The 15391-nt window shown below is 24.7% G+C and overlaps 1 protein-coding gene across 1 annotated transcript in view; it reads left to right on the top strand.

The window, feature by feature from the left end:
- Positions 1 to 5932, top strand: part of LOC136981745 (gamma-aminobutyric acid receptor subunit beta-like) — a 91028-nt gene extending 85096 nt beyond the window's left edge. The window contains exon 8 of the mRNA XM_067278105.1: positions 4590 to 5932. Coding sequence (XP_067134206.1) covers positions 4590 to 4853 — 264 coding nt within the window. The 3' untranslated portion in view covers positions 4854 to 5932. The remainder of the gene's footprint in view (positions 1 to 4589) is intronic.
- The last annotated feature ends 9459 nt before the right edge of the window (positions 5933 to 15391 follow it).

Below are 15391 nucleotides of genomic sequence, written 5' to 3'. Positions count from 1 at the left end.
AGACATATTAATTCCGTGTCTTAATTTTCTAAAGAATAAAATCAAAAAGTATAAATGTTCTGAGGTGTTTTCTCCTTAATAATTAATGAATTGTTCCATGATAATATCCAAATTTCATTAAATTATATTGATTACTTTTCTAAGATCAGTTCTATTGATAAAGGGTATTTTTAGTTGTGTAAAATGTATTTTATAGGGGTATTGATATTTTTATTACTTATATATTATATTGTGGAGAATTTCAGCTTATTTTTTTAATTATATATTATATATTTTCTGGTTTACGCACAATAGTGTTACAGTTAGTTATAATTTATTGGGCTTGATTTTTTTTTTGTAATTACATTCGAACCTCTAATAACGGCGGCGATTTTTCGGGAGTTTTTTAACTAAAAATTCATATAAAATAACTGCATGATCCTACACAAAAACCACTCCAATTAGTCAAATGATTTAGAAGTGTATAGAAAACAAACAAACAGACATTCTATTGATATTTTATATAAATCTACAGTTTCTTCTTAAACTTGCACATGAAATCTTTGTGAATATTCGCTTATATATTCCTACATAACACGGCGATTTTGCATCATAGATTTGCGCATTGTATACTAAAATTTTTGAGTTTATTCTTAATTATATTCTGCAGATTTTCGCAATACGCATCTGCATTTTGATATTTTCCTTAATTTATTCTGTACGCTGAAGATACGTATTGTAAATATCCATACTGTAAACTCACTATAGATATTGTATACTACAGATATATAGTATATTATTCTATACTAAAAGAGCCAAAATTATTGTGACAATGTCATAATTTTAAGTTTATTTCATTTACAATATATGCTCTCGATCTCAAATTAGTACTGATTTTCCTCTGTACATCATACTTTTCCTGATAACTCTGAAGTTCGTATATAGTTAATCGGGGCCTCCTACACGTAAGCTTTCCATTTATATCTCGACTTTCATTTACTTAACTTCGTTCTCGAGATTAAGAAACGACAGACAGACATATAACAGTGGGAATTTATAGGTCTACAACTTTTCAAATTTCATTCCAATAATTATAATATCTGTAGTAACTTTGCGCTCGTGTACTTCGTGTGTTATGTTTGAAATCTTCGCAGCGTTGTACACCACAGATCTACTCATTATATACTAAAAACTTTGGATAATTTTGATCTGTATTCTTAATTATACATTGTGATTTACGTCTATACGTCTATGTGTTATATATATCACAAATTTATTTTAAAAAATACACTATTTTTTATCCTTTCTTTTAATTACATGCCATAACTCCGTGGAAGAACTTACTTTTAAAAGATTAAATTTAAATATTTTATTTTTTAACATTTCTTCTTCAAGATATGAAAATGGTTATGATTTTTTAATAATCTCGTTCTCTTTACCTTTCATCTTCTTCTTCTTTTTTTAAAATAAAGTTCAGTTGAACTTTTTATAATGATAAAGAAAAATCTTTCTTTTGATGTCGTACCAAGATTTAAAAGTACCTTTTCTTAGATCTTTTCATCATAATTTCTTAAATTTCTTTCATTCTAAATATAAAATACTAATTTGAGAAATTTAATGAAATTTTTAGGAAAAAAAAACACACAGACACACACACAGAGTAAAGAGATTTTTTTAGAATTTTTTTTTCCTAAAAAACCTTATTCATTTTTATATGAAAATCTATAGAAATGTCTTCTTTATAACTCGAGTCTTGTTCCAGATTTTTTTTTTGAAGAATTAATTCTAAATTTATCTTTAATTTTTAAACGTATATAAAAACATATCGATTTAATTTAATATTAAAATATGAAAATTTAAAACATTTTAATCAATTTATCGAAAAAAATGGCTCATCTTTCGACTGATTCAGCCAAAACTTTCGGCATAACTCGGCGCCATAACACAAAATAAAATTCCAAATTCTAAATTTAATTTTATAAAATTTACTTTAAAATATAATAATTTAATAAATTTTAATTTTTATTAATTAAAATAATAATTTTTAAGTATTAAAAATTTGAGATAATTTGTTGAAAATGCACCCGTTTTCGACTAATTCAGGCAAACTTTGGAGACAACTTACGCTATAATTTTTTTTTAAATCTAAATTTAAAAAAATAATGATAATAATAAGAATAAAAAATTAAAAATTTATATTTGTATATTTTTTAATTTATAAACAGTATATTAATTTTAAAATATTTTAATTAAATTACAAGAAATTGGTACGTTTTTCATCAAAACTTTCAGCACAAGTTTACGCAATAAAACTCTAAAAAAACACTCTAAAAACTCATAAATTCACTCAAAAAATATAAAAAATAAATAAATTTTATTTATATTTACTCAAAAAATATCTTTCAATATTGTTTATTTTATCTTTATTTATTTACAAGACGAGAAAACTTGATAAAATGTATATATATATATATATAGGCTATATTAGCGAATAAACTGATTTAAATTGCAATTGTTTTTAATTCTTTAAACTATTAAATATAATTAAAATTATATTTATTATGTATATTATGAATATATTTAAATATATTTATGAGTCATTCTTTTATAGATTCAATTTTGATGATGCAAAGTATGTTACTAGGATATCGTGAAAACCATTATTATAATTAGAAACATTGCAAGAATGCACGCATATATTCAATTACTGATGTTGCCTCAATTTTCCTACAAAACAATAATTATGAAAGCTGTCACTTTTAGGAAATTACCTTTGGATAATAAGAAAAGTTTTTAATTAAAAAATATATATATATAATATATAAATATATAAAATATGTTCTAAAAAATTTTGTATTATTTATGAAAATTATGTGCTAAATTATCATCAATTAATTACTTTCTTGTAACTTAATTTCATTATAAGAATGCTCTTAGTTGATGATGATAACGATGATGATTTTTAAAGATTTTTCTTCTTATAAATTAAATAAAGTAGAGGTTAATAAACTTATATTATTTTTATATAAAAATTTATATTATTAATGAAAATCATGTGTTAAATTATCATCAATTAATTACTTTCTTCTAACTTAAGTGCATTATAAGAATGCTCTTAGTTGATGATAATGATGATGATGATTTTTTTAAGGTTTCTCTTCTTATAAATTAAATAAAGTAGAGGTTAATAAACTTATATTATTTTTATATAAAAATTTATATTATTAATGAAAATCATGTGTTAAATTATCATCAATTAATTACTTTCTTGTAACTTAAGTGCATTATAAGAATGCTCTTAGTTGATGATAATGATGATGATGATTTTTTTAAGGTTTCTCTTCTTATAAATTAAATAAAGTAGAGGTTAATAAACTTATATTATTTTTATATAAAAATTTACATTATTAATGAAAATCATGTGTTAAATTATCATCAATTAATTACTTTCTTGTAATTTGAAGTTCTAAGAGTGTTATTAGTTGATGATGATGGTGATGATTTTTTAAATGATTTATCCTCTTAAATAAATTACAGGTTAATAAACTTATTTATTTATTAAATATGTTTTAAAGTTTAGGAAGTAATTAATAATCAATTAAGTGAGTAATTTTTATGTGATTTTATTTAAGAAAAGCTTTATATATGTTTAAAAGTTAGTGATTTTATTACTATTAATTAATGATTTTTGAAGTAAATTTTTAATAATTAGATATTTTTAGTTGCTTTTTTTAAATAATTAGTAATTTTTCTGGATGATTTTATTACTATTAATTAACATTTTTTGAATGAGCGTTTTATTAATTAGCTTTTTTTCCCGTTGAATTTTTATTAATTAATGAGTTTTTGGAAAATTTTATTATTATTAATTAGCGATTTTTGGAACACGTTTCTATTAATTAAAGATTTTTTAGATGTTTTTTTAGCAATTAACGATTTTTCTGGATGATTTTATTACTATTAATTAGCAATTTTTTGAATAAATTTTTATTAATTAACGATTTTTGGATGATTTTATTATCATCGCTTAGTGATTTTTTGGATGATTTTTATTAGCTAACGACTTTTTGGATGATTTTTTAGATGATTTTTATTTCTTAATGACTTTTTTTCGCCTCCTGGATAACTTTTATATTGAAATTTGATGGTTTTTATTAATGGATAATTTGTCAGTGATGACTTTCTATAATTCTATTCCTGATATTTTTAGAGATTTCTCATTCTAAAAATTAAAGAAAAAATTAATTTAAGTATAATAGATATTAATTAAATCTTTTTATGATTTAAAAATAAATTCAAAGTTAAAATAAATCGTCAATTAAAATCATCAGCCAGTAAATTTAATGCAGTATTTTTAGGGAGGGGAAAAATATATATATTTACGTCAGGCCTCCTCCATGATTTTCTAGTGAATTTTTAACAATTTTGTGATTTTTTAAAGGAAGTTTACCCAAAAATATAATCTAAAACATTATTTTCTTGGTTGTGTTCGATTGTATGTCATTAATTTAGCATTAAAAGCCGTAATTTATGTATTTTTTTGGAATAAAATTAAAATTTAATTGTATTTAAAATATTTTATTGTATTTTTATTTATTTATTTTCTGTAGGAAGTGCGATTGAAAGTTTTAGAACCGAAATGTTATGCCAAAACATCAACACTTGAAAACACCATCAATGGAATACCAGATTTAGAATCTCCCTTTTATAAAAGTCCAAATAAACTTTTTGGTGTAAGTCCAAGTGACATAGATAAATATTCCAGGGTAGTATTTCCGGTATGTTTCGTATGTTTCAACTTAATGTACTGGATTATCTACCTCCATATCAGCGACGTATTAGCAGAAAACATAATACCTGTTGGTGGAGGATGATTTTTATTCACCACTCCGCCACCATGTTAAAATGAAAAAGAAGAAGTTATCAACCGCCGGTGGGAGTGATGATCTAAAAAAAAAAAAAAACAGCATCTAAAACAAGTTATAAAGACTATCATCTAAAAAATAAACACAAAGAAAATACAGTGGCACGCTCAATTAATTCATTTTGCTCTAATATTTTCTACTGAAAAACCGAAATGGCAGTGTCCTTCTCTTCAAATGGCACCCTTGTCTTTTTGGTTATTCAAAAATATAAATAAATCTAAAAAAAAACCAACAAATCACCGAAAGTAGATGTAGAAATCTTAATAGAAGTGAACTTATATGTATATATACTGACAAAAAAAAAATTGCTTTTAATGCTTGATTCCTTCCTGCACCTTTGTAGGTAGATACAGTCTTCTGCTCTGAATCACCTGCATATTGCTTATCTAATGTAGAGTAGTTTTAGAATGGGGAGAAAAAAATGGTCTTCTCTGAAGAAGAATCATCAAAAATAGAGAAAAATCATAATATTAAAAGGGAAAAGACCATGCTATTCGTCACGAGAACTTTCCATCATTCAAGAAAAAAAAAAAACCCAACCAACAACATAGCTACAGATGAACATACTGTAAATTTATTTATTATTCTCTTGAAGTAAGAGAGATCGATCTGTATATATAACATTATATTTAAAAAATGGAGGATAGAAAATCTTTTAACACGAATTTGGTTAAATGATTATATACTGTAGAAGCTTACTATCAACAAGGTCTGCACTGCCTGATCCAGTGTTTCAGCCGATTTATCATCAAGAAATAATGTAAGATAAGTTAAAAAATAATTTACTAAAATCCTAATTGTTTTTTTTTCCTTTATTTCGAGAGGATATTTACCATTTTTTGAATACAAATACAATATATATATATATTCCATTTATGTAACAGTGGCAATGTAAAAACTGTACTTTACACGAACGTATCGAAGCATGAATTTTATAAAAAAAAACAAAGAAAAAACTCAACAACAACACAACAACACGCCTTATTAAAAAAAACCCCAATTTACACGCTGTTACATAGATGAATTAGGAGGTATTTAATTAATATAAGCACTAGGTAAAACAGAAAAATGATTTTATCTAGGTAGTTAAACTAATTTCGAATTTTCGTGGAAGAGAAAACCAACCATCTGCTCAAAAAAACAATACATTTAGAAGGTGATATATTGCCACTGTAGCTATATTATGTGTAATAGCCAACTTGTATAAAAAGAATATATATATATATATATATATATGAAACTATTCGAAGGCTACTCGAGTAGCTCAGTGCATTATATAATTTGCACACAAAACTAGGGAGCAAACGTCCTAAAATTACTCAATAGGACGTCATCAAAATCTTTGATATACCCTTCAATTTTCTATTTGTATTTAACAGAAATATATATATATATATATAAATAATTAATAATAATCCTAATATAATATTCCTTCATAAAGTATATGAAGAAATATATTATAAAAAGAAACAAGTGTATATGATAAGCATATATATATGTATATATATATTTGCCTTTCAAAATACACGCAGTTTTCACAGTTGATACAAGTTTTGAAGATGGGAAACAAGTTGCCTTATTGCAAATCAACAGGGCCTTTGGAATTTAATGAATAATTTCAAAAAAAACAAAGAAAAATCATTTAGAAATTATTAGATTTCAAGAAGAAATAAAATTATTTGAACAATTAAACATTCACATTATAGTTATTAACATTTAGAAATCATTTATTTATCAGTTTGAAAGGCGTAATATTTAGCATAAAAAAATACCCCCCCCCCGAAAATTAATTTCTTCATCTATACAGACCCCAAAAAAATATTTTTATCGCTTCTCCTCACACCTATATCTATATACATATACATATATAAAAATATATATGTATATGTATATATACACAGACATATGTATACAGAACGAAGTACATAAAGCGAATCTATCAATGATGATATACATAATGCCTTGCTATATATATGAAGTAAAAAAAGAATATTTATTATTTTTTTAATTTATAATTATCGTTTTATTTTTAATTAGTAAATTGTTTTAAGAGGAATTTTAAATAAAAAGTTTTATGATAATTATTTTATAATATGTTTTATGGGATTATCTGATCAAGAAAATCTTTCCTACTCTCGAGCATCTCCTGAGAATTGTATCTCGAGAGGAGACGAAGATACAAAAAAAATGGTGATAGAATTTTTAAATTTTGTTGTATAATTTTCAAAAAGTATCGTTTATGTTTGTTATTATATAATTTATTTATTTATTTATTTAAAAATAACCTAACTATGAGAGTATCTACGAACGTAAACGATTATGTTAAACGACTGACCTGTCTGTCATCGAGGTCATTGAGATGAATATAAGCATCGTTATTGAGATAATTAATATATATATATATTAAAGAATATTATAGATCAGTTGTGTATTCGACTGTAATCTATAATATAATAATAATTTATAATTAAATAAAAATTTTTTGAAAGTAACGAGTTGGTCATGTTCGTTGTTGTAAAGTGCAATGATGGTAAATTGATGGTGTGTATGTTTAAAAATAAAATTAAAATAATAATAATAATAATAATTAAAATTAAAAATTTAATAAATTATAGGCATGTAAATTTAAATGTGAAATGCTTGTATGATGTTAATTTATATGAAAAAAAAAACAATTCGTAATTCAATAAGAAACGTAACTAATTTTCGAAAATTCGTTAAGTTTTATGCGTTTTTTTCTATTAGAAAATCAAAAAATACAGCAATTAAAAGTAATAATTTTTTTGATATTCTGATATTTATCAAACAATATTGCATAAAAATTTCAAAGAAAATAAGTTTAATTATGATAATATTCTAGAATAACCCCATTAATTGTTCTGATGTGTTTTTTAGAATATCATAATAAAAAAAATCGAGGCAATTAAAAATTATGTTTGATAATATTAGGAAATATTTCGGAAAGATATGATTAAAAATTTAAAAAATTGTCCCACTAAACTGAATTGTTCCATCATAAGGAAATAATTTTTTTTTTTTTTTGATAAATTTAACAAGCGTAACAAGATATCTAATGAATTACTCAGAGGAACGTAACAAGATTTTGGCATATTATTAAAAAAAAATTAAATATATATTTAAGTATTGAGGCTACGGAAAAATTTTTCAGTATAAAGGCAAAAATACTATACAAAATCTTAAGAGGATGTGCTTTAACTTTACTTTTTTCCCCTTATATCCAAAAGGAAAAAAAAAAGATAAATGGCTATTAGATGGAGCCAACTATGTTGATTCCCGATGGAACAAGTAGATCCAAAAATACCCCATTTTATGTTTTTCATATCGATAAAAAAAAGCATAGAAATGTATGGGCAAATTCTTATTTTTGCTGATTACTTTTTTAGATATTTCACATAAAAATACAGCCTTAAATTCTAAAAATACAAAAGAAGAAGAAAAAAAAATCTACTTAAATATTTTAATTCGTTTTTTTAAATATGTCGCTTGAGAATTTAAGAAAAATTAAATAAATAAATAAATAAAACGAAAAAATAATTACTAAAATATGCAAATAATACCGCATAAAGTATACAATTGTTATGCAAATGAGGGATTTTTAGTCGTTCGAAAAGCTGTTCATGAAAATTCCGATAGTAAAATAAAATATTATTTTCGGTAATTGTAATTTATTTTCGGTAATTGTAATTTATTTTTAATTATTTTAAGAATTAAAATTCTAAAATATTATTAAAATAATAATAATAATAATAATAGAATTTTGTATGTTAAATGAGAGTTAAGAAGGTGTATCATAATTGTTGTCATGGAAAAGATGTGTCAGATTTTTATTTATTATGTTAAACATCGTCATCAACTTGTCAGCTCATTGAGAGAAATGTTAACTTGGAGAATAAACAAGATGATGTCCTTTTTTTTTATTTTTATTTTTTGTATATTTACTACATGTGTTGGCGAAATTGATGTGGTGCTTTAAGTAATGTTCTGTATTCAAAACATTTTGTATTACTATATCTTGCTGCTTGTAATAAAACATTACTCTTCACGATTTTGTCCAAGTTTTGATTTATTTATTTAAAAAAATAATAATAACAACAACAACATTTTTTAACTTTTTAAAAAGTAATTTCAACGAGAAAAATATAAATTTCCTTAAGGGGAGGAGGAAAACTTGAGAAGTTCATTAACATGTTTGCTACAGCAAAGTATATAAAAACCGTTTTTAATATATTCAATTGTGCGAAACCTGTCTAAAACGGACACTCTACAAAACCAATAGCGTTATAACTTCACGGGGTCCCCTAGAAAATTTCACTTACAGGCCCTTTTTGTTTATAGGATAACGCGCCACTGCATAATCCGGAAATTGAAAATCAGACAACCTGTGTAAGGCGGAATTATTTAAATGAATGGAAGTTTATTGAAATCAAGTAACTTGTAGCCTAACATTTGTTATTTTCCTTTGTTAAAACAATACCTTTATTTCATCGTAACAATACAAGAAAAATGTTTCCTACAAACGTAAACCTCTTTATAACGGAAACGGAAAAATCCTACTTTCATTTTAAATAGGTTTGCAGTATTAAAATATGTATGTTTATAAAGTAATAATACATAAAACTTATAAATATTTACAAGTTTTATATACGTTGAAATTTATAATAAACAAGCCTTTGATATAATTTTTATTTGTTTTATACTTTAGAAAAAATAAAAATTGTAGAAAAATACATATGTAACGTATAACATGTTATATAACTTTATAACATATATATATGTAATATTACTCAATAATAATATTGAAAATTAAGTTTATTATAAATATAAAGACTAAATATTATTTTTTAAAACCTTTAACGTCATAAATTCATTTAATTTTACAAAAAATTTACATTAAAAACAAATTTTTTTTTGCTTTCTCATTTTGTGTTAATTTCTTTCATTGTTTGTTATAAAAAAATTTTTGTATAAGTATTTTATAAAAAATATATCCCATTTTTGCGTTTTTAACACACAAGAAATGGGATATATAATTTTTTGGGATATAAAAGCCCAAAAGGGGTTATGGAATTTATGCCATACTTTTCAATCCAATTTTTAAAATAATGCATAACTAAATTGGTTGTATGCATAAATTCCTGAAAACACTAATTTTTTAAAGATATAAAATTTTTAAAAAATATAATAATTTTTGTGGGAATTTTTACATGAAAATGCTTTTTCTTAATGAATTTATAAACATTCAGCATGAACTTTCATAAAAATTCGTGTTGAAAATGCTTGTATAAACCAATTTTTTACATTTATGCTTACTTATTTGCAAAATTATTTATTTTATTTTATTTTCTATACAAAGAGTTATGACCCTGTTACTAAATAACAGCCCAATAACATTTACAATACAACTTGAACACACTTATTTTTGTTAAAATAATTATTAGTTTTGTCAGAAAAAATCTAATATGACTTGAAGAATTATCATACCACCAACATGACAATGATATACAATTTATATACTTACAAATTACGTAAATCAAAATTTTATTTACTGTAATTCGCATTGTTAACCGTTTAATTGAAATATTAATATTCATTCTTATATAGGGTAGCACTGACAAGATATTTAAGATCTGCCAATACCAGGGATGGGAAGTCGAGTTATATAAGGCCTCTTGGTTTCTATTAATAGAAGTAAACGCATTATCCAGCTGTAACACATGAACATATATCCATTCCTCTATCAGTTTTCGGGATACAACATAAACTACTGAGCTCATTGTTATAGCTTAAAATACTGCTATGTACTGTACTATACTATCCCATTATTTTAGCACAATACATGCTATGCCAACTATGCTAGCCCATATTGGGCTAGCATAATATACGGGTGAGTTTACTATAGAATTATACAATCCCATGTTAATACGAATATCAGTCATTTTTGAGGATACAAATATAATAAAATTAATTATTTATTAAAAGTTTTGTTTCTAATAAATATATAATTAACGTGTGTTTTAAATGAATTATCCCAGTGCCTAAGTACTCGGTTTCATTAACTAATTGTAGCAGGTTGATTTCTACGTAAAATTTCCCGTATTTTAAAACACAGGGAAGTGACGAAAGTCGTGACGAAAAATCAGTAATTTTCGTCACAACTTTAATTAGTATAATTTGAAATTTATAACTTTTTGTAACTTATATAAGTAAAGTTTTGTGTTTAGTATGTTACATATGAAATAATAATAATAATAATAATAAAACTTTATTTATTTACACATAATTTAAGAAATAGCTTAAAAATATATATGGCTTGTGTCCTCTAAAACATTATGCCCATGCCTGTAGCCTTCATAAAAAATAAAATAAGCGAAGTGTAATAAAAATTATTATTTATTACAAACTACCTGAAGACATTTCTCTTACTGTTGAATGTATGTACTATATTTTCACACAGGCGTAACAGATATATATATTTCTGTTTATTTTCAAGAAAAAATTATCAGTTTCTCATGACGAATATATTATTTCCTATTTTTTTTTTTTTTAAGTAATATATTATACACACTTATTCTTAACTATAAAACTTCACTAAAGTAAATGGATAGCAAGAAAATAGATCTTGTATAGAGTCATGTGAAACCTTGACAACCAACTTTAGGAATTTGAATCGATATCAAGTTATTAAGCGTGCATTTTATTAATGCAACAAAATTACCAATGACCAGTGGCGCCATCTGATGTCCAAAAAGGTGTTAAAAATACTCGTATCGCTTCTCTCAAGCGATTTAAATAATTTAACATTATTTCCAACGCTTTTAATTTTGATGTAATTATTACACAAAACAGTAAATTTATAAATGTCTCGTGCGAATTTTATTAATGTTAAAAAAAATCCAAAAGTATCGTTTTTTGAATTGTACGAGTAATTCTGACCCCACTCGAGATGTGACTTTTTATCCTTACCTATCTCCCCTCCCCTTTGACTTATAATTCACAAAATGTAATAGCGCTAAAGCCTTATATATAGAAGTATTCGTGCCAGATTTTAAAATTTTTGGCCCGTGGGGAGCTGAGATATAAAGAAAAAACTGTAGACCAACACACAGAAATACACAGTAACACAATAACGCATTATAACTTCGTGAGGCACAGAAAAATTTGAATTAGGGGACTCCACGTACAGTAGTAACTTCTTCGGAGGAATTTTTCCTATAAAAGATTGGTTTAGAGCCCTCTGTTAGGGGGGGGAGGTCCAAACCAATGTTTTATATCAGGCAATTTTTCTTTTGTCCATGCAAATATAAACAAGTACACATCCATACAACAAAATTTTGTTCCTTCTTTTATGTTATTCATTCTTTTTTGGGGTGCTTTTGGAATCAGGGCACCTTAAAATCGAGAAATGCAAAAGATTCCTACGGGTGAAACATTTCCTTTAATACGGAAATCACAAATAATCAACGTGTAAATCGAGTACTACCGGTTGAAAAAGCCGGTTTATCAAGGTCATTCTAATAAAACACGTAAAATTTTCGAGGTAAAATTATACCAAAGTATTTATAAAATAGCTATTTATAACTGTCCGATGTTTAATGAATTAATTTTAATCGCGATCATTTGCATAATTATAACATTATTAAAAAAGCAATTTTTTTTTTAATAATGTGACAATAATTTTGGTCGGATGAAGTATGTAATTTTAATTTATTTCCACATAATTAATTCGAAGAAAAATTAAATTTAATATCTTCTCTCTCTCTCTGTCTCTCTTTCTCTCTCCTTTTTTTTCTCCCTTGTTCGTTTTATTTTCTATGTTTTCTAACGTAAGATAGAAATGAATAAATTGCAGTTTTAGTAGATTTAATTTATGAAAATAATATAAATATTTATTTTAAATAACTGCTGAAACTTAGTTTTAAAATTATTCTAATTTTTCGGCTTTAAATAAATAAATTTATACATTATTTATTTATTTATTTCTTACTTATGATAATGGATTGGCACATAAATGACTCCCAAATGGTTGATTTTAAAACAACAATTTTTTTTAAATATTTTATTGTTTTATACATTTGTACATGTTTAAAATTTCCCTATAATATTTGTAAAATATTTTTCAGTGTGTGTATTTATTAAATATGAAAGTAGCACGTTAACAATGGAGACAATTGTAACCGTGATAACGAAAATAATCTTTTAAAAGTACAATAATTAATTTTTTTAAATGTTTTTTTCCTTTAATATTAATTCTTACTACTTTTATAGTTTCGTACTTAGTGGAGAAATAAGACTCTAAAGGGCCTCTAGGCATAGAAGTGTGGGCCTTTCTACATATTTTTACATTATAAACAGACAATTATTTATAAATTACGAAACACAATTGCAAAGGGAAAGTTATTCTGTTTTTTCTAACTTTTGTGTTTCAGAGGGGCCTAAACCCCTCTAAAACACAGGCCAACTAGTCACAGGAGTTTTGGGCCCCTTACATAAGTTTACATTATAGACTGATAATTCTATATTTTCAATTAGACTTTATTTATAAAGTACGTTACCAGTTGCAAAAGTAAAATTGTTCTGGTTTTTCAATTTTGGGCCCCTTTAGCCCTTAGACTCATAAGTTTAGGGTCCTTTTAGATAATTTTACGTCATAAACTGGCAAAATCTAATAGAAATTATATAATTATTCAATTTTTACCTTTGCAATTGTGTATCATCAGTTATACTTGTTCCTCTGAGACACAGAGTTTTTGGACCCAGGAGTTTGGGGCTTTTCTACATAATTTTACATCATAAACTGATAACGTCTAATTAAAATTATAGAATTATATGTAAATTAAGAAATACAAATGGTAAAATCGTTCTATTTTTTTTAACTTCGGGCCCTGTGTCTAGGAACAAAGCATGTACAGTACGTACAGTACAATAAGTTTTATATTATTATATTGACGTAAGTTAATAAAAAAAAAGAACAAATTATAATAATTTAACATAAATTTGACTCCAAGTAGAAATATATTATTTTATATTTTGAATCTTTATATATAAGAAGTAAATTGGTATTTGTAATTTTGTGATTATATATAGGTTATATTGACAGGTATGATCAAATTCTGTCTGAAATATAATAAATTTTCCTATATTCACTTCCTGAATTTTTAAATTTTAAAACTATTCAAATTTCACAATTCTATTTTCTGATCGGGTGACAGGTTGTCAAATCACATGATGGACAGGTAATGACAATAAAATTCCATTCATTTAACTTGCTCTGATTTTATAATAAATCTCTGCCGAATAAAATTATAATAATAATATATAAATGGTTATTATATTGTTAAATTAATTTTTAAATGCCTCCAGTAAAATTTTATATCAAATTTAATAAGGAGAAATTTTATTTTATTTTATTTTATTTTTTAAATTTAATTGACTATTTTTTAATAGTTGATAAGTTTTATGTTCGAGGACGTTAAAATGGATATAATTCGCTATAATGTATTCGCTAGATTAACTAGAATCTATGGGGGTGTAGAATTTACCCCTGAACAGCTGTGGATGAAAAGTAAATTCTTAAATAATGTAGATATACGTGTAAATATGCATTTGTCACATTCAAATATTTTTTTTGTACTTACTTAATTTTATTCTTAATTTATTTATAAAGGTAAGGGGGATCTGGGCCCCCTCTTGGTTACGCTACCGACGGTATTCTCAAGTTGAAAAAAAAAGGGCTAGAAAACATCAATTCTTGGAGGAATTAACAGGTTTGAAGTCTTAACGGACATTGTTTATGGTTCCTGCATGTAAAATTAAGATTAGTTCATTCATTCATACTAGAATCTATTACTTCAAGAGAACTATTTGCATAAACTTCGAAAGGCATAATCGTTATGGCAATGATTACTAGACGAACACAAATTGCTGGTATCTGGTACGAATTAGATTGTTATGTCTCTCTCTATATTACTTGGTACCACAGTTGTACAGTTGAAACTTTCATCGTTTATACGGATTAACTCTACTTAACAGTTGAAAATTAATGAAACTGTGACGGACGAATGACTTTTCAATTTAAATTTATTAATCGTACGAATTATTTTCTACTTTATTAATAGTTACGTAAACACTTTTACAAGATTATTTTTAATAACTATCGAAATCCGATGTAATATTCGTACATTTATAAATATCTAAAACACACTACACAGCTATTGTGTGTATAAAAAAAATTTATTTATTTATTAATTAATATTTTGCACATTGACTTAAATTGAAATTTTATATATAAATACGAACTTTTAATTTTAATTTAAAATTATGACGGTCGCGTGATATCGTTAAGTATATTTATGCTTGTTTCAATTGATTTTTTAAGATAAAAAAAAAAGCTGGAAACGTTGTCGCTGGACTTTCCAGGCATTCTTTATTTGTTTTCATACCTAATAATTGCCACCATTATAGTTATA

Source organism: Centruroides vittatus, unplaced genomic scaffold (genome assembly GCF_030686945.1).
Source record: "Centruroides vittatus isolate TY-2023 unplaced genomic scaffold, ASM3068694v2 contig_790, whole genome shotgun sequence".
Taxonomy (NCBI): Eukaryota; Metazoa; Arthropoda; class Arachnida; order Scorpiones; family Buthidae; genus Centruroides; species Centruroides vittatus.
This window is presented reverse-complemented; position numbering and strand designations above follow the sequence as displayed.